General features: G+C 44.1%; 1 protein-coding gene across 1 annotated transcript; it reads left to right on the top strand.

Annotated features, from left to right (window-relative positions):
- The first annotated feature begins 106 nt into the window (after positions 1–106).
- LOC311119798 (BOS complex subunit NOMO1-like) lies at positions 107–22,832 on the top strand. Its single transcript, XM_084194450.1, has 29 exons — positions 107–317; positions 990–1,079; positions 1,858–1,903; positions 1,991–2,091; positions 2,524–2,630; positions 2,925–2,997; positions 3,221–3,373; positions 3,638–3,775; positions 4,106–4,195; positions 4,354–4,459; positions 4,653–4,803; positions 4,982–5,159; positions 5,457–5,598; positions 5,923–6,054; positions 6,343–6,479; positions 7,596–7,683; positions 7,883–7,946; positions 8,038–8,133; positions 8,601–8,902; positions 9,178–9,337; positions 9,683–9,809; positions 10,123–10,236; positions 10,456–10,583; positions 10,908–11,049; positions 11,302–11,496; positions 11,847–11,948; positions 20,249–20,368; positions 20,654–20,746; positions 20,994–22,832. Exons 1-29 carry the CDS (start codon positions 189–191, stop codon positions 21,123–21,125), a joined length of 3,636 nt encoding a protein of 1,211 aa, XP_084050576.1. The 5' UTR covers positions 107–188; the 3' UTR covers positions 21,126–22,832.
- Positions 22,833–27,649: the final 4,817 nt, after the last annotated feature.

Below are 27,649 nucleotides of genomic sequence, written 5' to 3'. Positions count from 1 at the left end.
CCCATCATTTTCAGAAGTACATACTATGTTACCTCCGCACCAGCAGGTGTCGAAACCTCCAGAATAGCTAGCTAGCTACTGCTCCTTCAACGGCTCAGCTGGTACGGAACCGGAGGCAGCGTGCACTGTCAGTTCGGTTATCCAGAAAAATATTCTGCCGAAAGCTCGGAATAACGGAACCGGCAGACATGGCAGCGTTCTGGATATTATTTGGAATCATCTGCTGCCAGTGTATTACAGTGTCAGCGGATGACATTGTGGTGGCATGCGGAGGGTTCGTGAAATCCGACGTTGAAATCAACTACTCGCTGATCGAGGTGAGAGTGCAGAGACGGCCTACCGTAGTAGGCATAGACAGAATATTGTTGGGGGTCTTGGGTGGTGAAATGACAGTTGAGTTTGAATTAAATAACATTAGCCCTAAGGTGGCTAGTAAGATGATCTGTATGACTAGCCACAGTAATCTTACGAGCCATCAAATCTATCTTGCAGGTTTCCCGTGCACAACCATGTCGAATTTCAGAACTTGTTAGCATAGCATTGCACTAGCTAGTTATCCTTACAAAACGCATCAGAAACACCAATAGCTTGCAGCAATTTCAAAGTAGCTAAATGTGTTTCACTGATTTTAAGCCCTTTCTACATTTAAAACTCTTAGCGAATGGTAATTTACGCACTTGCTAGCTAAAGTTAGCCTAACTAGTTGCCAGTCCACTTAAACCCCGCAGTACTGACGAGGTATTGTTGCACCATACACACCCCATTCACAGTTATAATAGGATTAACGTTACTTTTTAGTGAAATCATCTCAGACTGGACAACCCTCACCCTAATGACTGCCGGCGCAAGTCATTCACGTTAGCTAGCTACAGTAGCTAATTTACTTGATTGCAAAAGCATATAGAACTGTTCAGCATGCATTGCATGAAATCATTATTTTGGTTCTGTTTGTGTTGCTAAATAAATATCGTCTTTCTTGTCTCTCACAGATTAAAGTGTACACAAAACAAGGGTCTTTGAAATATCAAACCGACTGTGCTCCCATCAATGGATACTTTATGATTCCCCTCTATGACAAGGTAACGTATTGATCAGAGTAGGCAGGTGGGCTCATTGTAAGGGCTGGAATGTAAATGGAACAGAGTCAAACGTGGTTTCCATACCATTGATGTGTTTGATACCGTTTCATTCATTCCATTCCAGCCATTACAATGAGCTCATCCTATAGCTTCTACAAGCCAGAATGTTGAATACAAAGATATTTAATCGTACTTTACCGGTTGTGAGCGCTGTTAGTCCTTTTGGCGGTATCAGGTGTATAAGGTAACCACAGGAAAGTGTTGTTTACCCTACTTATTGCAGCGCCGGTTCTGTTGCTTGTATTTCCCATCTCCTGACACATTTCACGTGATGCACAATATGTAAACAGTAGCTGAACGTTGTCGACCAAAGCGCGTTACCTCGCAATCAGCTAGACGTGCTTGTGAAATTTGCCAGTTGATTGCGTGGGACAACGTTCAGTCTGTGCTTCGGGTAAACTCGGCCATTGTTGACATATTGTGCAGTGTCCCGTGCGAATTGAGTCAGCATTGAAAATACAAACTGACATACAGACCAGCGTACTGAAAGTTGGGTTAATAACACTACTCTGTGTATATTTTGTCTCAGATTACCTCCTATATAAGGACAAAATCAGTGGACAACAGGCAATGTACGTTCAAATGAAATGTATTCAACAGTTTGACTTGTGATGGGACTGTTCACAAAAAGTGAACATGTTAAAGAGGAGAGAGGAGTCTTCCACTCTCGGATTCATAGAGGCAGTTCTGCTAATATTTGACTCTCTCTTATTCACAGGGAGACTTTGTGTTGAAGATTGAGCCTCCTCATGGGTGGAGCTTTGGTAAGGAGAATTTCATGTGTATTTTTACCGCTTGTGTATTGCCAGCAGTGCTGTAACATAACACTCTGTATGTCTGTGTTTTTGCAGAGCCCACCAGTGTGGACCTCTATGTGGACGGTGTTAATGATATCTGCACCAAGGAGCAGGACATCAACTTTGTCTTCACTGGCTTCTCTGTCTCTGGAACGGTGAGAGGAACTCTTCTTCTTCAATAAGCCTTGGCCTAGTCCTTGTGGTAATGGTGCTGGCTAAAATACATTTACGTTTTAGTCATTTAGCAGACGCTCTTATCCAGAGCGACTTATTGGAGCAATTAGGGTTAAGTATCTTGTTCAAGGGCACATCGACAGATTTTTCATCTAGTCGGCCCGGGGATTCGAACCAGCGACCTTTCGGTTACTGGCCCAACACGCTTAACCCCTAGACTACTTGCCACCCTCCCAAAGACTCAATACATAGCTATTTACTGACTAAACAGAATGGCACAGAGATCTACCACTTTTTTAAATGGCTGTTTATTGTTAATACTTACCGGATATACAGTATGTGCATTTGAGAAATAATTGTTGACTTTTTTGTGACGTTAATGTGTTGTGTGTGTGTGTGTGTCCCTGTCCCAGGTGCTGAGTAAAGGCCAACTCCTGGGCCCAGCTGGGGTGGAGATCAGCCTGACCAGGGAGGGAACAGGAGAGAAGCTGCAGACTGTGCTCTCTCAGCCTGGAGGAAAGTAAGGGACCACAAACTCTTTTAACAGCATTACTTTTTAAACTACAAGGCAATATAACTTTATTTGTCCAATTATTACATCAGAAATGTGTCTCCTGATCAGCTCTTAACTACCCCTTACAACACAAACAAACCCACACACACTGGCTTTTCTTTTAGTGGTGGCAACTCAAGCCATTCATATCAATGCAAATGTTTATGTACACATCCGCTGTTGTTTTGTATCAGGACAATATAAGTGAGGGTGGTACAAGCACTAGGCTTCTAACACAGAATGTTTTGGGTCATTTCACAGGTACACCTTCTCCAAAGTACTTCCTGGAAATTATGACATCATTGCTTCTCATCCATCCTGGACTCTGGAGCAGGTGAGTTTCTTTCCGCATGGCTCATGATCTCAAGACATCTCAAAGTGTAGCTATAGGTGTTATTGTCACCATTTTAGTTGGATGCAATTGGAACTCAACAATCATATTGCGCAAGTAATATAAGCAAGCAAAATAAGTGATTAGAGATAGTGTAAACTATGCAAAAGAATTAGAGCAAAAACCTCCAAATAATCCACAATCATTTTGCATTGTCTTTCCACAGAGCACTATGTCGGTGCGTGTGTCCAGTGCCAATGCGGCGGCTGCAGAACACCTAGTGGTGGGAGGGTATGATGTCTCTGGGGAGGTCCGGAGTGATGGGGAGCCCATGAAAGAAGTCACCTTCCTCCTCTACTCTGCCACAGTGAAGAAGGAGGTCAAATATATTTGTATTGAATTGAATGGCAAATCGAATGAGCAGTGGTGTCCAGCCCCCTGTATTTCTATACACATTGTGGTACACTTTAGTGATATTTTATCCTTAATGTTGGCTGTCTATGAAGCTGGGCATTTTACCTCATGATTGGTTGAATTATGATATAGTAACCCAGACGGATACATACCGTTTTTACCCAAAACGGGAATTTCAAGTTTCAAATATATTTATGCTTATCTTACATGTATTTCTTGTGTTTCCCAGGACATCAGGGGCTGTAACACATCCCCAGTGGAGGGAGCCGTGTCTGGAGATGACTCCTTGGTCTACCTGTGTAGCGCCCTGTCCCGCGAGGACGGCACTTTCTCCTTCCCCTCACTGGCCAGCGGAGAATACACTGTGGTAAGATGGCCGCCACAACACAACACACCCGAGTTGTTCACACTGCATTTAGCCCATGGCAAAATAGCCCTGGAATAAGAAAATGCTCTGTGAAAAGGCCTTCTGAAGACCACATATTTAGCACATATCCCTTCCAGTTAATGTGTGTTGCTGATATAGCACAGTTGGTGTTCTTATGTTGTTTTTAATGTGTAAAATGTCCTTGGGATCTGGAAGGCTCTATACAAAAATCTGGATGGCTCTATACAAAACTAATGTATTATGTACTTTTTCTGGTTTCTTGTCCTTTACTTTGTTTGACTATTTTGGACAAATTTGTCTGTGTTTCAGATTCCCTTCTACAGAGGAGAGAGGATCACGTTTGACGTGGCTCCTTCCAGAATGGACTTCAGGGTGGAGCACAACAGCTTGAAGCTGGAGGTAAGTTTACAGTGCTCCAGCTTCCTGGTTGGCTGTTAATTATGGGTTAAAATCATACAGCATTGTCCCTTGTCATGTGATAAACAGTGGTTATGGTACTGTACATGACCCTGGAGGTGTTGTGTAAATAATGATGTGTTTTGTGTTTCTCTCCGTAGCCCATCTTCCGTGTCATGGGTTTCTCTGTGACCGGCAGGGTTCTCAACAGCCTGGAGGGGGAGGGGGTACCTGACGCCACGGTAACCCTCAACAACCAGATCAAAGGTAACCATAATGACATCATCCACCACCCCATTTCCCTTCTATTATCTGTGTTCAAAATCGGAGGAGAAATATCAGAGATGCATTGTTTGATTAATGTGTAGACAGTATCAGGGCGATGCTATGTCCATTTGCGTTGGGATTGTTCTTCTGCTGAACCCTTTCTTTCTCCCACGCTCTCCTTCCCCTCTAACAGTTTTGACCAAAGAGGACGGCTCCTACCGCCTGGAGAATATGACCACCGGTACCTACACCCTCCGCACGCACAAGGACCTCATGTTTTTTGTGCCAATCACGGTGAAGATAGCTCCCAACACACCTCAACTTCCTGACATTATCACTGCTGGGTGAGTTTAGACTTTTGACCTTAGAAGGACTGTGAAAAAGCATCACCAATGTGTCCTATTGTTGCCTCCATAGGCAATTCATACATCTATAATCATACCATACATCTGTCATAACAGCTACGTAGTTGTTCTGTTGAGGCATTATAAATGCTTATGTCATGTTCATTCCCCTCTCCAGGTTCAGCGTGTGTGGTCAGATCGCCATCACCCATCTGCCAGAGGGCATGAAGCAGCAGGGGCGTTACAAGGTGACCCTCACTCCTCTTGGACAGGACAACACCGCCACCCGCACAACCGACTCAGACCAGCAGGGGGCCTTTTGCTTCCAGGCCAAACCTGGAGACTACAGTGTTACCGTATGTTACAGAAATACAGCTTGTTCTGACAATGAAATGAATTGTCTGTATTTTGGTAGTATTGAGCGAAGTTGCTCTTAGGCACTTATCTAGGATCAGCTTACCTGCTCTGAATCATGTCCCTATAAGTGTGAAGAAAGCAGACTAAAGTGGCAATTTCATCCTACTTCCAGTCCTATTTATGTGAGTTCAGCTCTTATGGATGTTCCTCTCAAAATACAACCAAACAGGATTTTTCCATTTACCTTGGCTGTACATAGGCTAATGTTTCACCCTGTCTTCCATCCTTCCCTGTAGGTGTCTCTTCCGGAGGTGGAGGTGAAGGCTGGCCTGGCCCTGCAGCCTGCTGCTCTGGAGGTCTCCCTGGTGGACAGGCCCCTCTCCGACCTCCTCTTCACCCAGTTCATGGCCTCGGTCTCGGGCAAGGTCTACTGTCTGGGTAAGCCTGCCCTGGAGCTCTCTCCCATTAGGCCTGTTTAGATGTCAAGTAGGAATAATTCAAGGTTAACAATTACCCCTTGGGGAGAAATAACTCTTATTCAACAGGGGAAAGTAGGGGGCACTTTCTGTTGAATTAAACAGTCATGGTTAAAAGTGCTTTTCTATTAGACAGACTGAGTGTGTTTTGATGCCTAACTGGGTCCTTGACAAACACTGAAAACACAGTCAACCTGAATACTCTATTAGTCCTAACATCCTCGTTAGACAGCCAATCATCGACGGTCTCACCACTTTGAATAACCTTTGACCTCTTGACTCCCAGCGAACTGTGATGACCTGTCGGTAACCCTGCAGCCGGTGAGTCGTCAGGGGGAGAGGAGGAGCGTGCTCCTCTCAGGGAGCAGTGACACCCTGGAGATCTCCTTCGACAACGTCCTGCCTGGCAAATACAAAGGTACAGACCTCCTGGGTCATGTTCATTGGGGCAAAAGGTTTAAAAAAAAATGTGCTACAGAAAACAAAAATGTCTTATTGGACAATACATTTTTAGTACCTCCTTGTTTCGCTCAGTTTTCTTCCATTATGTGCCTACTGAACAAGTAGGTTATAGTATGGTCAATGTTGTAAGTGAAGAAATCCATACACTAAAGCCATGCTGTACTCCAATCTCTCAGGCTAGGTTATGTATTGTCCTTATGTCAATATTGTAGCAATGTCTGACTTACTGCTCTCCTCCTCCCAGTGAGTATCTCCCATGAGGAGTGGTGCTGGAAGCTCAAGTCAGTGGAGTTGGAGGTGCTGGACTCAGACGTGCTGGGAGTTGAGTTCAGACAGATAGGATACATCCTCCGCTGCTCCCTGTCCCACGCCATCACCCTGGTCAGTAGTAACACAGGGGAGGGCTGTGTGTGTGTCTTTAGGTTTGTTCATATGTGTTGTTGTGTGCATGTGTACTGTAATGTGTTCCTGTGTGTATTTATGTTTGTGCTTGTAATACATACACTACACGGCCGAAAGTATGTGGACACCCCTTCAAAGTAGTGGATTCGGCTATTTCAGCCACACCCGTTGCTGACAGGTGTATAAAATCGAGCACACAGCCATGCAATCTTCATAGACAAACATTGGCAGTAGAATGGCCTTACTGAAGAGTTCAGTGAATTTCAACGTGGCACCGTCATAGGATGCCACCTTTCCAACAAGTCAGTTTGTCAAATTTCTGCCCTGCTAGAGCTGCCCCGGTCAACGGTAAGTGCTGTTATTGTAAAGTGGAAACGTCTAGGAGCAACAACGGCTCAGCCGCGAAGTGGTAGGCCACACAAGCTCACAGAACGGGACCGCTGAGTACTGACGCGCATAGCGCGTAAAAATCGTCTGTCTGCGGTTGCAACACTCACTACGCTACCTGCCCCAATGCATAGTGCCAACTGTAAAGTTTGGTGGAGGAGGAATAATGGTCTGGGGCTGATTTTCATGGATCGGGCTAGGCCTCTTAGTTCTAGTGAACGGAAATGTTAACGCTTCAGTATACAAAGACATTCTAGACGAGGTCCATACAGAAATGGTTTGTCGAGATCGGTGCGGAAGAACTTGACTGGCCTGCACAGAGCCCTGACCTCAACCTTATCGAACACCTTTGGGATGAATTGGAACGCTGACTGCGAGCCAGGCCTAATAGCCCAACATCAGTGCCCGACCTCACTAATGCTCGTGGCTGAATGGAAGCAAGTCCTCGCAGCAATGTTCCAACAGCTAGTGGAAAGCCTTCCCAGAAGAGTGGAGGCTGTTATAGCAGCAAAGGGGGACCAACTCCATATTAATGCCCATGATTTTGGAATGAGATGTTCAAACTTTTGGCCATGTAGTGTATATGCTCTGATAAGAAGAGTATGAGTGAATTGCTGAGCGTTATGGTTCATAAATAGCTCATAAGTTATTTAACATACTCGTGGTTGCTGGTGTGAAGTCTAAATGAGTGTGTATGTATCTTGGCAGGAGTTCTTCCAGGATGGCAGCAAGCCTGAGAACGTTGGCGTCTATAACCTCTCCAAGGGGGTCAACCGCTTCTGTCTCTCCAAGCCTGGTAGGAGAAACTCCTCCTCTCCTCTCCTCTCCTCTCCTCTTTTTCTTTACTTCTCTTCTCTTCAATATCCTTACTGAAAGATCTCTCTTTGAAAAAGCAAATGTATCTCAGTGGGACTAACCTAGGATAATATAGGTTACCGTTAGGTAAATGAGTAAAATATATATGCTTATTAACCATCTAACCTTGTCTTTGCCAGGTGTGTACAAAGTGACTCCTCGATCTTGCCACCAATTCGAGCAGGACTATTATACCTACGACACGTAAGTATGTTCTATTGGATCAATTTCTATGTTTTCCTTTATATAGCCACACCAAAGTGAATGACTCTACTTGTCTAAATGTCTCCTTCAGGTCAGCCCCCACTATACTGACCCTGACTGCAGTGAGACATCACATGACTGGCCTAATCACCACTGATAAGATCCTGGATGTCACTGTGACCATCAAGTAAGACCACACCACCTGTTAAGACCTGCTGTCATTCCACTATCACTCTACCTTCACTCTACCATCACTCTACCTTCACTCTACCATGTCCAAACAACCTGGCACAATGTGGACTGATGGCATTGTCGTTGTTTGTAAGATGAATATTTGAAATTCTGTGTAAGATTTTCTGAGCAGTACTGTATTCAGAATATATGTTGAACTCAAAGGAGTGAAGCTGTGTGCATAATTTGATTCAACCACCTCCTATTTACATAGAGCAGTACAGTGTACATCATTCATAAAAAGGTTGGAGTTTTGCATGCATATCCAGAATTAGGGTTTAAACATGAATTACTTGATTGTTTTCTGAATATGACGACTCAAAAAACCTGATTATCACTGTGTTCCTCCTGTAGGTCGTTCATAGTCTGGTCCAGCTCTGGTCCTGCTGTATAAACCTAAACAATGTTTGTGTCCTGCATCAGGTCTTCTATAGAGTCTGAGCCAGCTCTGGTCCTAGGCCCTCTGAGGAGCCAGGAGGAGCAGAGACAGGAGCAGCAGCTGCAGGAGATCGAGCTGCGGCGCCAGGAGAGGGAGAGACGTGCCCAAGAGGCTGAGCATGGTGGAGACAGTCAGCCCCCCGTCCAGGAGAGAGCTGACGAGCTCACCGGACCCTTCCACTACGAGTTTTCTTACTGGGCCAGGGCTGGGGAGAGGATCACTGTGATTCCCTCCTCCAAGGAACTGCTCTTTTATCCGCCGGAGGTCGAGGCTACTATCACTGGAGGTCAGAGTTCACTTCCTTGTGATCCTCTTCTTTTGTGTATGTTATTGTCTTTGTGTGTGTCTTGTCTGTCTGCATATCACTGTGGCTGTGGTGTAAAACCTGTTTTTGTCTGTCTGCATGGCTGTGTTTATATGTGGGGTAACTCTATTCTCTGGTCCACCCAGCACCCGTCCACAGAGATCTGTCCAGGCCGTGTGGTGGACATCACCGGCCATGCAGCTCTGTCTGTCTGTAGCGGTAGTCTATAGAACTCTTATTCTGTCCCATCCTCACAGAGTCTTGTCCAGGGCGGGTGGTGGACATCGCAGGGCGTGCTGGTCTGTTCCTGGAGGGCCAGGTGACTCCAGAGCTGCAGGGGGTAGAGATCTCCATCACAGAGAGAGGAGCCCAGGCACCCCTCATCACCGTCGCCACCAACGAGAACGGGGCTTACAGGTATACCTGACTATCTCCTAACCGTAACCTCAGTCACTGCTGTGTTAGTCGTGAGGCTAGCATGGCCTAGTTCCTTGCCCTAGTCATCAGGTAAAACATCTTGCAAGCTGGGGTTGCTAGTTTAAATCATGCTCTTGTTGTTTTTTAACAATACATTTGACCACTTTGCATTTAATCTAGCCAAATGAAATATACACCATGTAACATATTTGTTGCTTTAGATTCGCTTCAGGCAGGTTGTATCTAGGTGTTTGGTAAATGCTCCTTGATTGTGACATTGTAGGAAACAAACGGTAATACAAGTCAATCTGAATAACTTTCTATTGGTTGTTTCTCCCTCCCCAGTGTTGGTCCCCTGCACAGTGACCGTCAGTATGACATCAGTGCCAGTAAGGAGGGCTTCATCCTCAGCCCTGTAGAGGGAAACCAGGGAGACTTCAAGGCCTTTGCCCTGGCTGGAGTCACCTTCAAGGTACAGAACACACACACATGCTACTAGCTAGCTCAGGGGAAAACAAGCCTTTTATTAGCATTTGGCTTAGAGCTAGCTTGTTGTTTAATTAGTAACATTATCCCTCCTCGGTAGGGTGAGGGTTGTTTTAATAAATATTTGATGAGTCTGCTCTCAGAATGTATTGCCATTCAACAGTGTTCTTTGGAATTTGTCTTGGTGTCGAACTACAACTTAAATGTAGTTTTGGCTGCAGCAGGGTTTGATATGTATAGTCTTATGCAGTGTGTTTATGTTAATTGTCATATCTCATATCTTTCTCTGTGTGTCGTAGATCAAGTCAGAGGATGGTCAGGCTCTGTCTGGAGTCCTGCTGTCTCTCAGTGGAGGATCGTTCCGATCCAACCTGCTCACCCAGGACACTGGTGTCCTCACCTTCAACAACCTGGTAAGGACCTCAACGTTCTTTACTGAACTCAACACCTACTTCATATCTGTATTCTCCTCCTCCTGAATGATTGATTAGCAAACACACCGGGCTACTAGTTGGAAGTCTATATGCTGTGTGATGTGAACTGGTGCTGTGTGGATTGGTGCATCTACACTGCAGGTGCCATTTATTGATCACATCTCTTCTATTCTTCCTTCTCTCCATCCCTCCCCTCAGAGCCCAGGTCAGTACTACTTCAAGCCCATGATGAAGGAGTTCAGGTTTGAGCCAGCCTCTCAGATGATCACCGTAGACGAGGGACAGAGCCTCAGCATCGACATCACCGGATTCAAAACAGCATACAGGTACTGGAGACGGGCCTATCAAATCAATCTTTATCTATATAGCACATTTCATGCAAAGTGAGTGAAATCCAATGAGCGTTGAACTAAATGAAAAAATTTACTAAACAAGGCAGAATGAAGTTCAATTTCCCCCCCAACCATCTTTAGCCACTTATTTTTATTGTAACAAATCTTATTCAGGCATGTTCTTGCTTACTTACTTGGCAAGGAAGGTACAGTCCCATCCCCGAAATGACGGTGTGTGTAATTATTTTCCTGTGTCCTATCAATCCCCAAAATGGCTGCCTGTCTGACCAGTTTCCTGATTTACTGCGTCCTATCTAGCTGCTACGGGGCTGTTCAGTCCCTGAGTGGGGATGCTGAGAGGGACGTGTCAGTGGAGGCAGTGGGACAGGCAGAGTGTAGTATCTACAGTGAGGACACAGTCACTGACGAGGATGGACGCTTCAGGCTCAGGGGCCTACTGGTGAGTCAGGGGCCTTTTTGAGGCTTCATAAGGGCTACATAAAGCCATTATAAAGCCTGTATACAAGCACATAAAGTAGTTATGAAGCCTACATAGACAACAGATACAACACATTTGTAAGAGATACTTTGTGCGGAATGGGTCATAGCATGCTCACGTTGCGTTTGATACCCCAAAGACTGCTGTGGCAATTGCTAATAGCTCTGTGATTATTTTTGTTTTTGTGTTGCTAACTTTGAGATTCTCTCACAGCCGGGCTGTAGATACCTGATCCAGCTGAGAGCAGAGGGCAATGATCACATTGAAAGAGCCCTGCCTCAGCACCGCTCCATAGAGGTTGGGAGCACCGACATCGTGGGAGTCAACATCATCGCCTTCAGGCAGATCAACCAGTTTGACCTGAGTGGGAACATCATCACCTCACCAGAACACCTGCCCACTCTCTCTGTAAGATCCCCTCGTTAAAATACCCATAAAATCACCTCATAACTACCTATTTACTTTTAAGTATCTCAGTCATAAAACATTTTCAATGTTATTTCTATGTTAATTCATCATATTTGTTTGCAAATGTGTCATAAGGAACTAATTCATAGATAAAGCCTAAATATAGCTGTTAGATATCCCATGTAATGTTGTGATGGTATGATGCCACTTTGAGCAACACCTTTATGTGCTCATACATAAGAGTTAGATAGAGGAAGAATGTCAATGCTAAAATGGATTATATCCATCTAGAGTCCTCTATCTATTTCTATGGCTCCATATAATCTTATTTTTCCTCCTGTCCCCTGCAGGTGAAGCTTTATAAGAGTGACAACCTGGACAACCCCATCAACAGTGTTTCTCTGGGGCAGTCCCTCTTCTTCCACTTCCCGCCTCTGGACAGGGACGGAGAGGTATGGACCTGCTACAGAAATGTACTATCATTCAGTATGTAATGTGGTATAAGGCTGGCTAGAAATGAGTGTGTAGCAGATAGCCAAGGAAGCATCACTACTGCCTTCCTGAGAGCTGAAGTACTGTTGTACCCAACCCAGAAATGGCTCTTCTAGGTCAATAATAATAATAATATTATTATTATTATTATTTAAATTAAATCACAATTTATTTAAATGATATTTAACAAATTCACAATACACTTTACAGAAAGAAAAAAATCTAAATGATAATAATTTACAAATTTAAAGCAAGAGACAACGGAGAAATCAAGAACAAAATTAATCAGTTTATTTTGGGATTGCCACCTTTTTTTTTTTTTTACAATGTAAAACATATACAAATAAATTTTCTCAAGTTAACCTCTACAGGATCGGTTTCCCGTATACGGGACGGTTGAGCTAACGTGCAGTAATGTGATTAGCATGACTGTTGTAAGTAACAGCAAACTTTCCAGGACATAGACACGTCTTATATGGGCAGAAAGCTTAAATTCTTGTTAATCTAACTGCACTGTCCAATTTACAGTAGCTATTACAGTGAAAAAATACCATGCTATTGTTTGAGGAGAGTGCACAACAACAAAAAACTTATCACGGCAACTGGTTTGATACATTCACCTCTGAAGGTAAATAATGTACTTACATTCAGTAATCTTGCTCTGATTTGTCATCCTAAGGGTCCCAGAGATAAAATGTAGCATAGTTTTGTTTGATAAAATCAATTTTTATATTCAAATGTAGGAACTGGGTTCTACAGTTTGAACCCCTGCTGTCTCTGGCTCCACATCCACTCCTCCTGGCCATCTAGATGTGTGAACGTCTATAAGCTTGATCCATCATGTATGACATTCCTGGGAGTGTGTAAACTTACATTTTGTATTACCATATAATTTTTGTATGTTCTCTATAGTTATGTACTTGAAAATGTATCAATTGACCAATTCGGCACATTTGGGCAGACTTGATACAAAATAGTCCAGTATTGCAATACTTCACTGGATCAATCGGGGGGGGGGGTCCGATTCTTTAAGAGGTTAAATTGTAGTTTTTTCAAGATATAACATTCAATTGGAAAGGTCTTCTCTCTATGAAAATTCATAATATATTTTTTTCTTAGAGTAATACCAGCTCCGATGTCATCCTGTGTAGAGGTTGAACTCCATCTATGCTGTAGATAAATGTATCTATAGAGAAATAAAAAGGAATGTTCATCAGAGGTTTTTTTGCATAGAAAAGTCTTGGGCGGCCTCCTAAGTGTATTTTTGGGCCACATATGTCAAAAAAATTAAAAGTAAGTTATTTTCGGGATGGAAAAACATTTTCAGTGTGAACTTAAATTACTAACACCAGATATTAACTATGTAGAAAAAGATAATGGACCTAAACTCAGCAAAAAAAGAAACTGCCTCTCACTGTCAACTGTGTTTATTTTCAGCAAACTTAACATGTGTAAATATTTGTATGAACATAAGATTCAACAACTGAGACATAAACTGAACAAGTTCCACAGACATGTGACTAACAGAAATGGAATAATGTGTCCCTGAACAAAGGGGGAGGGGGGTCAAAATCAAAAATAACAGCCAGTATCTGGTGTGACCACCAGCTGCATTAAGTACTGCAGTGCATCTCCTCCTCATGGACTGCACCAGATTTGCCAGTTCTTGCTGGGAGATATTACCCCACTCTTACACCAAGGCACCTGCAAGTTCCCAGACATTTCTGGGGGGAATGGCCCTAGCCCTCACCCTCCGATCCAACAGGTCCCAGACGTGCTCAATGGGATTGAGATCAGGGCTCTTCGCTGGCCATGGCAGAACACTGACATTCCTGTCTTGCAGGAAATCACGCACAGAACGAGCAGTATGGCTGGTGGCATTTCCATTTTCATGTCAGGATGAGCCTGTAACGCACAGCGTTGAGATTGCCTGCAATGACAACAAGCTCAGTCCGATGATGCTGGGACACACCTCCAAATTGATCCCGCTCCGGAGTACAGGCCTCTGTGTAACGCTCATTCCTTCGAACGATAAACGCGAATCCAACCATCACCCCTGGTGAGACAAAACCGCGACTCGTCAGTGAAGAGCACTTTTTGCCAGTCCTGTCTGGTCCAGCGACGGTGGGTTTGTGCCCATAGGCGACGTTGTTGCCGGGGATGTCTGGTGAGGACCTGGCTTATAACAGGCCTACAAGCCCTCAGTCCAGCCTCTCTCAGCCAATTGCAGACAGTCTAAGCACTGATGGAGGGATTGTGCGTTCCTGGTGTAACTCGGGCAGTTGTTGTTGCCATCCTGTACCTGTCTCGCAGGTGTTGTTACACGTGGTCTGCCACTGCGAGGATGATCAGCTGTCCGTCCTGTCTCCCTGTAGCGCTGTCTTAGGCGTCTCACAGTATGGACATTGCAATATATTGCCCTGGCCACATCTGCAGTCCTCATACCTCCTTGCAGCATGCCTAAGGCACGTTCACGCAGATGAGCAGGGACCCTGGGTATCTTTCTTTTGGTGTTTTTCAGAGTCAGTAGAAATGCCTCTTTAGTGTCCTAAGTTTTCATAACTGTGACCTTAATTGTAAGCTGTTAGTGTCTTAACGACCGTTCCACAGGTGCATGTTCATTAATTGTTTATGGTTCATTGAACAAGCATGGGAAACAGTGTTTAAACCTTTTACAATGAAGATCTGTGAAGTTATTTGATAGACAGGGTCCTGATAAAGGGACGTTTCTTTTTTTTGCTGAGTTTATATATATATTTTTAGAATATAATCTTTGAGAACTAACAATCACCAAAATAAAAGCTAGACAGTTGGTGAGAATCAGGAATGTCCACCAGAGCTGTTGCCAGAGAATTTAATGATAATTTCTCTACCATAAGCCGCCTCCAATGTCATTTTAGAGAATTTGTCAGTACATTCAACTGCCCTCACAACCACAGACCACGTGTAACCACGCCAGCCCAGGACTGACACATCCGGCTTCTTCACCCGTGGAATAATCTGAGACCAGCCACCCGGACAGCTGATGAAATTTAGGAGTATTTCTGTCTGTAATAAAGCCCTTTTGTGGGGAAAAACTCATTCTGATTGGCTGGGCCTGGCTTCCCAGTGTGTGGGCCTGGCTCAGTATAGTTTAAAGTATGTGTGTGCGTGCATGTGTTTGAGAGGGAAGGAAGAAGTTGCGTGCACGTTACGTTACAGTAGACAATGGTGTTATGGTATTAATAAACCACTTTCTCACAAATCCCTTGGAATTTCACGTCACACCCGAAGTCATTCCATGCGTGTAGATTAATATGTTGTACACCTCCATACATCATAGCACAGTCTTCCTCTCCAACTTCTCAATCTGGTTTTGACCACCACCATTACGCTATGGTCAGTGCTGTGCCATCAACCCATTTCCAGGTCCCTTCCGTCTCTCTGTCAGTCAGACCAATCCAGATCCATCGGTCAAATGTAGTGAGAAATACCTGTTCCTCTTGGCTGTTTATGATCACCAGGTCTGCTTTTCTCGCCAGACAGTCATGTCTGCTCTCATTCCAGGATTTCTGTTCAGTAGTAACAGCTGCAGTAAAACTTCAGCCATCCTTCGGGACAGGCTTTCGCACAAAGCAAATTACGAAAGTAGTCTCTCTCCCCCTGTAGGTTGGCTGTATAAATGTGGTAGTGGACAGATGCCGACGATCCCAGCCAGTAGGAGAAAGAACAGCAGGCCCAGACACACTGTAGCAACAACAAAGGGTCTCCTCCCTGAGCTCTCAGAATCGCAGGTTGTATTGTGCTCCCTGGGGTAGCATCCTCAGTCTTGGTTCTCAAGTCAGGACACGTGTCTGGAGTTTCATAGTAGGGCTGTTTATAGGCCTCTTCATAGGCGTCGGCTCCATTACCAAACAGGTCCTCTGAGTGTTCAGCTTGTGGTGTGTTCCTTTGGGTCACTGCATCCTCAGTCTCGTTTCTCAAGTTAGGAGCCATGTCTGGAGTTTCATAGTAGGGCTCTTCATAGACATCGTCATAGTTGTCGGCGCCATTATCTTCATTGGTAAAAACAGTGGCCCGAGACATCTCCATGGTCTACCACTGTCCAGTCTGAGACTTGCTATTTGAACTGTCATACCAGGAAGATATATGGAGGGAAGATAGAGAACAAAGGCTAGCTGTTGACATCATTTAAATGTCATCTGTGTCAGCCCCAAGCAATTTCAGGGAGTTTCCCGCTCCTTCCTTTTCACCTTTCTGCAGATGTGTACCCTCTGTTTACTCCCAAATATACACTACATGACCAAAGGTATGTGGTCACCTGCTCGTCGAACAACTCATTCCAAAATCATGGGCATTAATATGGATTTGGTCCGCCCTTTGCTGCTATAACAGCCACCACTCTTCTGGGAAGGCTTTCCCCTAGATGTTGGAACATTGCTGCGTGGACTTGCTTCCATTCAGCCACAAGCATTTGTGAGGTCGGCCACTGATGTTGGGCGATTAAGCCTGGCTCGCAGTCGGCGTTCCAATTCATTCCAAAGGTGTTTGATGGGTTGAGGTCAGGGCTCTGTGCAGGCCAGTCAAGTTTTTCCACACCAATCTCAACAAACCATTTATGTATGCACGGGGGCATTGTGATGCTGAAACAGGAAAGGACCTTCCCCAAACTGTTGCCACAAAGTTGGAAGCACAAAGTAAGATTTCCTTTCACTGGAACTAAGGGGCCTAGCCCAAACCATGAAAAACAGCCCCAGACCATTATTCCTCCTCCACCAAACTTTACAGTTGGCACTATTCATTGGGGCAGGTAGCGTTCTCCTGGCATCCACCAAACCCAGATTCGTCCGTTGGACTGCCAGATGGTGAAGCATGATTCATCACTCCTGAGAGCTCGTTTCCACTGCTCCAGAGTCCAATAGCGGCGAGCTTTACACCACTCCAGCCGACAGTTGGCATTGCGCATGGTGATCTTAGGCTTGTGTGCGGCTGCTCGGCCATGGAAACCCATTTCATGAAGCTCCCAACAAACAGTTATTGTGCTGACGTTGCTTCCAGAGGCAGTTTGGAACTCGGTAGTGAGTGTTGCAACGGACGACAGACCATTTTTACCCGCTGTGCATTTCAGCGGTCCCATTCTGTGCAGAAATTTGACTAACTGACTTGTTGGAAGGGTGGCATTCTGTGACGGTGCCACGTTGAAAGTCACTGAGCTCTTCAGTAAGGCCATTCTGCTGCCAATGTTTGTCGATGGAGATTGCATGGCGGTGTGTTTTGATTTTATACACCTGTCAGCAACGGTGTGGCTGAAATAGCCGAATCCACTAATTTGAAGGGGCGTCCACATACCTTTGTATATATAGTGTACATCAACATGTTCACGAGGTCCAGGGCTACAAACATGGGACATTATAATATTCATAACATTGATTTGACTCTACAAACTTGCTCTAAGTGGACATTGAGGGTGAGTGGGCTTGACCAGTAGGATGAGATGTAACAGGAACGGCTGGGGCTCTCTTAATCTCTTAATGAACCTGATTAGTCGAGATGTCAAATACAAATAAAACACTTTTTCTAAACTGTCATGGTGCAGCCGCTCCCCCCTCCCCCATAGAAATTAAACTAATGGGTCATACAATAGTGATGGAATGATACATCTTGTTGAACCGTCTCTCCAAGTGTATTGACCAACAGTTACCGATTTAGTTCTCCCCCCTTCTAACCCCCACGTGAACATTGGTTGAGAAATGTCTGAGGAAAAGTTGCAAACAAAGCAGAGCAGATTTTAAATGACACAAAAATATTCAATTTAGAACTTTTTTTTATTTTGTTTCCTTATTTATCATTGATTTTGTTGCTTTTGGGCTTGCAATGCTTTTTGATTCGTTTTTGTTTACAGTGTTGACATTTTTGCTTACAATATGTATTTTTTTCCTCAACTTTTTGGGAGAAAAAAAAAATACATTTTACGACATAGGAAAAATAACTCACAATTGATTTTTTAATCAAATGTAATGCCATAGATACAGTGGGGGAAAAAGTATTTAGTCAGCCACCAATTGTGCAAGTTCTCCCACTTAAAAAGATGAGAGGCCTGTAATTTTCATCATAGGTACACGTCAACTATGACAGACAAATTGAGAATTTTTTTCTCCAGAAAATCACATTGTAGGATTTTTAATGAATTTATTTGCAAATTATGGTGGAAAATAAGTCTTTGGTCACCTACAAACAAGCAAGATTTCTGGCTCTCACAGACCTGTAACTTCTTCTTTAAGAGGCTCCTCTGTCCTCCACTCGTTACCTGTATTAATGGCACCTGTTTGAACTTATCAGAATAAAAGACACCTGTCCACAACCTCAAACAGTCACACTCCAAACTCCACTATGGCCAAGACCAAAGAGCTGTCAAAGGACACCAGAAGCAAAATTGTAGACCTGCACCAGGCTGGGAAGACTGAATCTGCAATAGGTAAGCAGCTTGGTTTGAAGAAATCAACTGTGGGAGCAATTATTAGGAAATGGAAGACATACAAGACCACTGATACTCCTGAGTGACGCAGTGGTCTAAGGCACTGCATTGCAGTGCTAACTGTGCCACTAGAGATCCTGGTTCGAATCCAGGCTCTGTCGCAGCCGGCTGCGACCGGGAGACTCATGGGCGGCGCACAATTGGCCCAGCGTCGTCCAGGGTAGGGGAGGGAATGGCCGGCAGGGATGTAGCTCAGTTGATAGAGCATGGCGTTTGCAATGCCAGGGTTGTGGGTTCGATTCCCACGGGGGGCCAGTATAATAAAATATGTATTCACTAACTGTAAGTCGCTCTGGATAAGAGCGTCTGCTAAATGACTTAAATGTAAATAATCTCCCTCGATCTGGGGCTCCACGCAAGATCTCACCCCGTGGGGTCAAAATGATCACAAGAACGGTGAGCAAAAATCCCAGAACCATACGGGGGGACCTAGTGAATGACCTGCAGAGAGCTGGGACCAAAGTAACAAAGCCTACCATCAGTAACACACTACGCCGCCAGGGACTCAAATCCTGCAGTGCGAGACGTGTCCCCCTGCTTAAGCCAGTACATGTCCAGGCCCGTCTGAAGTTTGCTAGAGTGCATTTGGATGATCCAGAAGAGGATTGGGAGAATGTCATATGGTCAGATGAAACCAAAATATAACTTTTTGGTAAAAACTCAACTCGTCGTGTTTGGAGGACAAAGAATGCTGAGTTGCATCCAAAGAACACCATACCTACTGTGAGGCTGTTTTTCTGCAAAGGGACCAGGACGACTGATCCGTGTAAAGGAAAGAATGAATGGGGCCATGTATCGTGAGATTTTGAGTGAAAACCTCCTACCATCAGCAAGGGCATTGAAGATGAAACGTGGTTGGGTCTTTCAGCTTGACAATGATCCCAAACACACCGCCCGGGCAACGAAGGAGTGGCTTCGTAAGAAGCATTTCAAGGTCCTGGAGTGGCCTAGCCAGTCTCCAGATCTCAACCCCATAGAAAATCTTTGGAGGGAGTTGAAAGTCTGTGTTGCCCAGCGACAGCTCCAAAACATCACTGCTCTAGAGGAGATCTGCACGGAGGAATGGGCCAAAATACCAGCAACAGTGTGTGAAAACCTTGTGAAGACTTACAGAAAACGTTTGACCTGTGTCATTGCCAACAAAGGGTATATAACAAAGTATTGAGAAACTTTTGTTATTGACCAAATACTTATTTTCCACCATAATTTGCAAATAAATTCATTAAAAATCCTACAATGTGATTTTCTGGATATTTTTTCCTCATTTTGTCTGTCATAGTTGACGTGTACCTATGATGAAAATTACAGGCCTCTCTCATCTTTTTAAGTGGGAGAACTTGCACAATTGGTGGCTGACTAAATACTTTTTTTCCCCACTGTATGTAACCTGAAAACGTGCTGTTATTGGCAGAGTGGTTTGAAACTCTCTTTGTTATTGGTCCATTAACTTAAACTTCACCCATGCAAAACCTGCTGATTAGAATGTCCTGTGTAAATTGTATTTTTCACCATCAACTTTCAGGAAATTACACTGCTCACATTTGTCACACTTTTACAGTGTTTGTTTCATCAGCTGTTGTAAAATATGATACAAAACACAGGAAAAACTGAATTTTGACTGCACTGATAATAGAAAGTAGTATAGGTTCATCCAGCGATTCTGGGTCAGTGGTATTAACAGAGCTTTGCAGAGTACGTTGTCATCACCATAATTCTACTGTTTTTGTGTCATCTCCCCCAATACAGAGCTATGTGTTGATGCTGTACTCTACACTGTCTCGCTCCCAGTACGACTTCTCTCTGCCACAAGTCTCCTTCACCTCTACAGGCTACCACAAGCACATCACTTTGACCTTCAACCCCAATGTAAGTACACAGTACCTACTCTGCCAGGGCTGAATGCTCCGGATAGTTGTCCGCAGCCACAGATCTAAGATCAGCTTATCCTGTCCACATTCTGACCTTATCCATTATGTGGGAAAGCACAAAAACGATTTTAGATCAGCTTCTACAGGCAACTTCATCCTACTTCGGAAATAACTGTCATGTAATATATTTACAATATTCTCATTACAGTGATAAAAAAAAAAATGCCTCGTGTGTGTCTTCTGAATATTGAATGAGAACCAAATTTGATGTTCTTCATCACAGCGTAAAGTGCCTGACCAGGACGTAGCCCAGGGTTCGTACATAGCTCTACCCCTCACTCTACTGCTCCTGCTGGCAGCCTACAACCATGAGAAGGTACACTGCCTCAACTCCTATTGCATAGCCATGTATCATTATTCCAATGTACTGTAATTGAGTGGTCTGGTAAATGTTCAAGCAGACGACCTATTGCCTCTGTATTATGGGATAAGTGCTCAAGTATACAGACTTTGTATTGAAAAACAACAACATTCTATTGGTATCTGGGATCTTCTTGGCATTTTAGTACACAGAAGACAATCGAAAGTGGCATCTCATCCTTCAATGCCCTATCTCTCCTCAGGTGATCCCCCTGCTGCTGCAGCTGGTGAGCCGTCTCCAGGGGGTGCGTAGCCTGAGCCAGGCCAGTGGGGACAACACTGCCCTGGACGAGGCCAAACGCCAGGCCAAGAGACAGAAGACCCGACGCACATGATCCACAGACCTAACTTCTAGCATGTAAACTACCCCAACAGGAACCACAGACATACTGTGTCTGAAATGGCACCCTGTTCCATATATAGTGCACTACTTTTGACCAGAACCCTATGAGACTTGGTCAAAAGTAGTGCACTATGTTGGGGATAGTGCCATTTCAGGGGCAGCCATACTGTGCAATAGCATACTTTACCATACTATACCCATAGCAACCCTGCTTCAGCCAACCAGGCTCTATCTATGGACTGATGTCACCAGCATGGGTTCTATGGAAGGTTCTATGGAAGACTGGCTGTGTAGTTCTGTTCTGTGGGACTCCTTCGTTTTGTAGAACACTCTCATCAGAAATATTAAGAAGAATCCATTTTGTCGATATGTATATGAGCCATTGTTGCTTTTTTAAAACATTTGTAATTAATGAATTGTCGATTGAGATCAAAAAAACTATCGAGGTCTTATGGGAGATGGTTACGTCTGTGGGTTTCATGGGGATTTTGGGGTTCAGGGTCACACTTTGTGATAACGATGCATCATGAAAGCTTTATAACTCATTATGAAAGTGACAAACTGTTCATGACAATTTATTTACTATGACGTGCAGTGGCACTAATTTTAAACACTGCCAATTAAGCCAACTGTTCAAATCCCTGCATGTGTCATAAGGAGGGCCAGGAGTTTTTTCCTGACCACATGACCTGACCAGAAAAACTTGTGTTAGTCTATAAATGGTTCCTGGTCAGATTACATGGTCAGAAAAAACTCCTGGCCCTAGTATGGAATGGTTTGACCCTAGTATGGAATGGTTTGTCATAATGGTCATTCATTTTTATGTCATATTTATAATGGGTTCTACAGGCTTTGGTAGTTTGAAGTAAGGTGGATTTTATGTGTTGGTCTGTCAGTTTGCTCAGGGAGAGTGGGTGGGTTGAGGGTGGGGAGGTCTAGGGGTTTGAAAGGGTTAGGGTTAATAATTACAGTAACAAGATAAGAAATTAAGATTTTGGTAGGGAGCTGTAGGGGTATAACTTGTCAGTGATAATTATTAATTTATTAACATTTATTTGTCTGATGTGAATGATGAACAGTTTGTTTGGTAGCTAATTTCTTTTACGGTGTGTTTGTTTTTGAGAAAATAAGCGGTCAGATTTCAAAGTATGCAAGCTATCTGAAGGCAAAGGGAACCAGTGTAAATGTATCAGACAAGCATCTACTACTTACGAGGAGATCGTTTCTCAACAAATTCCGGGACGAATCCTAACTTTCACATTAAATGTCAAATCTTTATGTTTTCCCATTGACATCAATGACTAAGTGAACATTCACCCTAAATGTAAATTAGGATTTGCGGTACAATGTTTGTCTTGACCTCACGTTGCGTTAACCTAATATAAAATGTGATAATCTTAAATAATAACTGAAGAAAATGTAATTGGTTCATCCAAGTTTCTACTCATAATATTAATGCATTGTGAAATGTTGAATGTGAAATGGAACCAACTGAACCAATCTCTTTTTGTATGTGGGATGCTGTTCTTCTGAGTTAGTTATGGCCAATTTGAAAGAAAAAGATGAACATGCCAATGGCTATTTACGGAGTTGAAAGATATTCCAATTAGGTTATGGTTGCCGGGGTGAATCGGGTCGGGTTGAAGAGTCTGATCTGTGTGAAATTAATGATGAATAAAGTCTGACGTGGAAAAATGCACTCCTGTTTGATTCAGTTGGTAGAGCTGTGTGCAACTCTCCTGGGTTCGATTCCCCCTGGCCCATGCCAAACATTTATGTAGCTTTGGATAAGATTGCTAACGGTTAGAGGGTTGGGCCAGTAACCAAAAGGTCGCTGGTTTGAATACCCGAGCCGACAAGGTGAAAAATCTGTCGATGTGCCCTTGAGCAAGGTACTTAACCTTAATTTGCTCCAGGGGTGGCATACTAATAGGGCTGACCCTGTAAAACAACACATTTCACTGCACCTACCAAATTGTTGTATTCACAGTGTACAAAACATTAGGAACAGCTTCCTAATATTGAGTTGCACCCCCTTTGCCCACAGAACAACCTCAATTCGTCGGAGCATGGACTCTACAAGGTGTTGAAAGCGTTCCCGAGTGGCGCAGTGGTCTAAAGCACTGCATCGCAGTACTAGCTGTGCCACTAGAGATCCTGGTTCGAATCCAGGCTCTGTCATAGCCGGCCGCGACCGGGAGACCCATGGGGCGGCGCACAATTGGCCCAGCGTCGTCCAGGGTAGGGGAGGGAATGGCCGGCAGGGATGTAGCTCAGTTGGTAGAGCATGGCTTTTGCAACGCCAGGGTTGTGGGTTCGCTTCCCACGGGGGGCCAGTATGAAAAATAAAAAATAATGTATGCACTCACTAACTGTAAGTCGCTCTGGATAAGAGCGTCTGCTAAATGACTGTAATGTAATGATACTGGCCCATGTTGACTCCAATGCTTCCTACGGTTGTGTCAAGTTGGCTGGATGTCCTTTGGGTGGTGGACCATTCTTGATACACACGGGAAACTGTTGAGTGTGAAAAACCCAGCAGCGTTGCAGTTCTTGACACAAACCGGTGCGCTTGGCACCTACTACCATACCCTGTTCAAAGGCATTTAAATATTTTGTCTTACCCATTCACCCTCTGAATGGCACACATACACAATCCATGTCTCAAGGCTTAAAAATCCTTCTTTAACCGTTCTCCTCCACTTCATCTACACTGATTGAAGTGGATTTAACAGGTGACATCAATAAGGGATCAAAGCTTTCACCTGGTCAGTCTATGTCAATGAAAGATGTTCCTAATGTTTTGAAACACTCAGTGTATATACGTTGTGGTGGTGTTGTGTCATGACCATGTCTCCGGGGGGCAGTGTTGGGTAAGGAAACAATTGTTTGATGATACAGTCAAGGCTTCTATTCTACGCTATGAGAATCATGTCCATTGTTGAGTTGTGCTTTCAAGTATGGAGACATAAGAAGAGAAGAGTTCCAGGTGACCTTGGGAACTTTGTAATTACACATACAAATAAACCTTAGGATTTCATATCTTATGCATGCTGTATGTATGTAGGCCTATGTCATGTACAGTGACTTCAGAAAGTATTCACACCGCTTTACTTTTTCCACATTTTGTTGTGTTACAGCCTGAATTTAAAATGGATACAATGTAGATGTTGTGTCACTGATTCACACACAATACCCCATAATGTCAAAGTGGAATTATGTTTTTACAAATTAATAAAAAATGAAAAGCTGAAATGTTTTGAGTCACTAAGTATCTAAGTATTTATGGCAAGCCTAAATAAGTTCAGGAGTAAACCTGTGCTTAACAAGTCACATAATAAGTTGCATGGGCTCACTGTGTGCAATAATAGTGACATGATTTTAGAATGACTAACTAATCTCTGTACCCCCCAAATACAATTATCTGTAAGGTCCCTCAGTCGAGCAGTGAATTTTAAGCACAGATTAACCACAAAGACCAGGGAGGTTTTCCAATGCCTCGTAAAGAAGGACACCTATTGGTAGATGGATATAAAAACAAAAAATACATGAATATTCCTTTGTGCATGGTGAAGTTATTAATTACACTTTGGATGTTGTATCAATACACCCAGTCACTACAAATATACAGGCGTCCTTCCTAACTCAGTTGCCGGAGAGGAAGGAAACCGCTCAGGGATTTCACCATGAGGTCAATGGTGATTTTAAACCAGTTACAGTTAAATGGATGTGATAGGAGAAAACTGAGGATGGATCAACAACATTGTAGTTACTCTACAATACTAACCTAAATGACAGAGTGAAAAGAACAGGTACAGCATGTGTTCGTTCCATCCCTACCATGACCAGCCTTCTCACTGGCCCCAGCACTGCTGACCTCTCCCCCCAGCTTACAGCTTCCTCACTGAGGCTAGAGCTCATAGCCCTCAGCCCGACCTGGCTTCAAATAGCATTCAAAATGTTTAAAATGCTGTTGAATGTTTGATTAAGCTTGCCCGGCACAATGGAACCAATGGAATAGCCCCAGAAGTGCAAAACCAAACCCTGCCCATCTGTCCAGGCAGGCTGGAGCAAACGCTAAGTCACAGTACATACAATATTTTGAATACTATTTGGACCCAGGTCTGTCTGATGGTCCTCAGCCTTTGAAAATGATGGCTGGTGTCTGAGAGCTCTCTCATTGCTCCACTCCGTCCCAGACTGTGTTCGAAATTGCACCCTATTCCCTATATAGTGCACTACTTTTGATCAGAACCCATAGGCTTGCCCATAGGTCTCTGGTCAAAATAGTGCACAATGTAGGGAATAGGATTCCATTTGGGATGTAACTCCAGTCTGCAGGGCTTTAATGGTTTGGTGGGCTAAACTGCTCTCCTCTCCTCTGTGGACTACTGTAATTCCCCTCTGAAATATAGCCTATTAGCCGCCGTGGGCAACTCCACTCCCTCTCTGTATGTCCTGTGTCTCAAATGACATCCTATTCCCTTTATAGTACACTACTTTTGACCTGGGGCCATAGGGCTCTGGTCAAACGTAGTACGCTAAATAGGTAATAGGCTGCCATTTGGGCCGCACACTCTGTCTGTGTCAGAGCAGGAGAGGAGATACAAACCTCCCCTGGGTTAGTGCTGAGAGTAAACACTGGTGGCAGTGGTGGGATCCGGTGATGTCATCGTGTCATGTAAGTCTACAGCAGCCCAGAGTAGGACACGAGCTAAACACTGTTTCAATTCTGCTATGTTTTTGTTACTTTGATTAAAATTGCATACTAAATTAAAGAATAATAGCCTTTTTCGTGTCTCTATTTATCTATTTCATTGTCATGCATTTACAGTGCTGAGAAGAAGCATGTTGGTGGGAGCGGTGGGATCTGATGATGTCATCATGCCAAGTCTATGGCAGCCTAGAGTATGATGTGAGGAGAGGTAAGAGCTGTTTCTGTTCTGCACAGTGTATTTTTATTACTCTGATTAAGCTAGTAGTCTGGGTGGAAAATAACATGGCGTATTAAAGAAGAGTAGCATTTATCACCATTTGCTCTTCATCTATTTACATACATAATTGCATGATGGTGACACTTTTCAAATTGCACTGGGTAATTTTGAACATCTGTTACTCCCATTACCTCATTGTTTTTGCCAAAGTGCTACATGACATGCATGCCTCAGACGACCCCTACACGCACACACACACACACACACGCACACACACACACACACACACACACACACACACACACACACACACACACAGAAACCAGCCCTCTGTGCCTCAGACGACCCCTACACGCACACACACACACACACACACACACACGCACAAACACACACAGAAACCAGCCCTCTGTGCCTCAGACGACCCCTATACCCGCTGCCAGCCGGCATTCAGTGCTCTGTCACACTCTGCCTCACACCCTCCTACACACACACACACACACACACACACACACACACACACACACACACACACACACACACACACACACACACACACACACACACACACCAGCTGCCTCTCTCTCTCACTGACTCACTCAGTCCCAGTCAGTCATAACACGTTCACCCAGACACAAGTCATGGCAGGGAAAGGGAGGGGGACACAAAACACTGTGACACATTAATACCAAACCAGACTCTTGACTAGAGAGCCGTGGAGAGTGGAGTGGAGACATTGGTAGCATCCCAAATGGCACCCTGTTCCCTACAATAGCACTAACAGCTCTGGTCAAAAGTAGTGGACTATATAGGGAATAGGGTGCCACTTGGAAAGAAGACATTAAATATTCATAGAAGGATGATGACAGACAGACAGACAGACATGACTTGTAGAGGGGTTGATCAGGGAAGGAAGGGTAATGGTATCTACTGCAAGGCTGACTGGATGGCTTGCTAGAGTCAGAGGAGGGCGGAGAGAGTGTGTGTGTGTGTGTGAGTGCATGTGCATACATGTGGGTGTGCGCCTGCGTGTGTGTCCCTCTGTGTGTGTCCGTCTGTGCGTGCACTCGCTCATGTGTTGTGCGTGTGTGTGCGTGCGTGTGTGTGTATGTGTGTGTGTGTGTGTGTCTGTGTGTGCAGATGAGACAGAGCTAAGTGTCAGTCCAGATCAAGGGTAGTAGGAAATGTGTCCTGTCACCCAGATTAAACCCAAAGCCTTTCTTTCCGTGACTGATGTGGTTATGTCATTACTGGTAGCAGACATAGTCTGCATCCCAAATGGCACCCTATTCCCTATATAGTGCACTACTTTTAACAATGGCTCTGGTCAAAAGTAGTGCACTATATGGGGAATAGGGTTCCATTTGGGGTGCTATTTGGGATGCAGCCAGTTGTGGCCGACAGCTTCCTGGTGTTACTGTAGACTGTGTGGTTTCTGTTGTGCATCGCTCATTGTTATAAAAGACACGTTCCTTTTCAATGTTTGACTTTATCAGTTACACAAGGTAATTGTAGATGTAGTCGTCTTATCTAGCTATTTTAAGATGAATCCACTAACTGGACAAGAGGGTCTGCTAAATGT

The sequence above is a fragment of the Coregonus lavaretus genome (assembly GCF_964263955.1).
Source record: "Coregonus lavaretus genome assembly, contig: HAP1_SCAFFOLD_580, whole genome shotgun sequence".
Taxonomy (NCBI): Eukaryota; Metazoa; Chordata; class Actinopteri; order Salmoniformes; family Salmonidae; genus Coregonus; species Coregonus lavaretus.
Note: the sequence above shows the minus strand (reverse complement) of the source record. Positions and strands in the feature narration are given on the sequence as shown.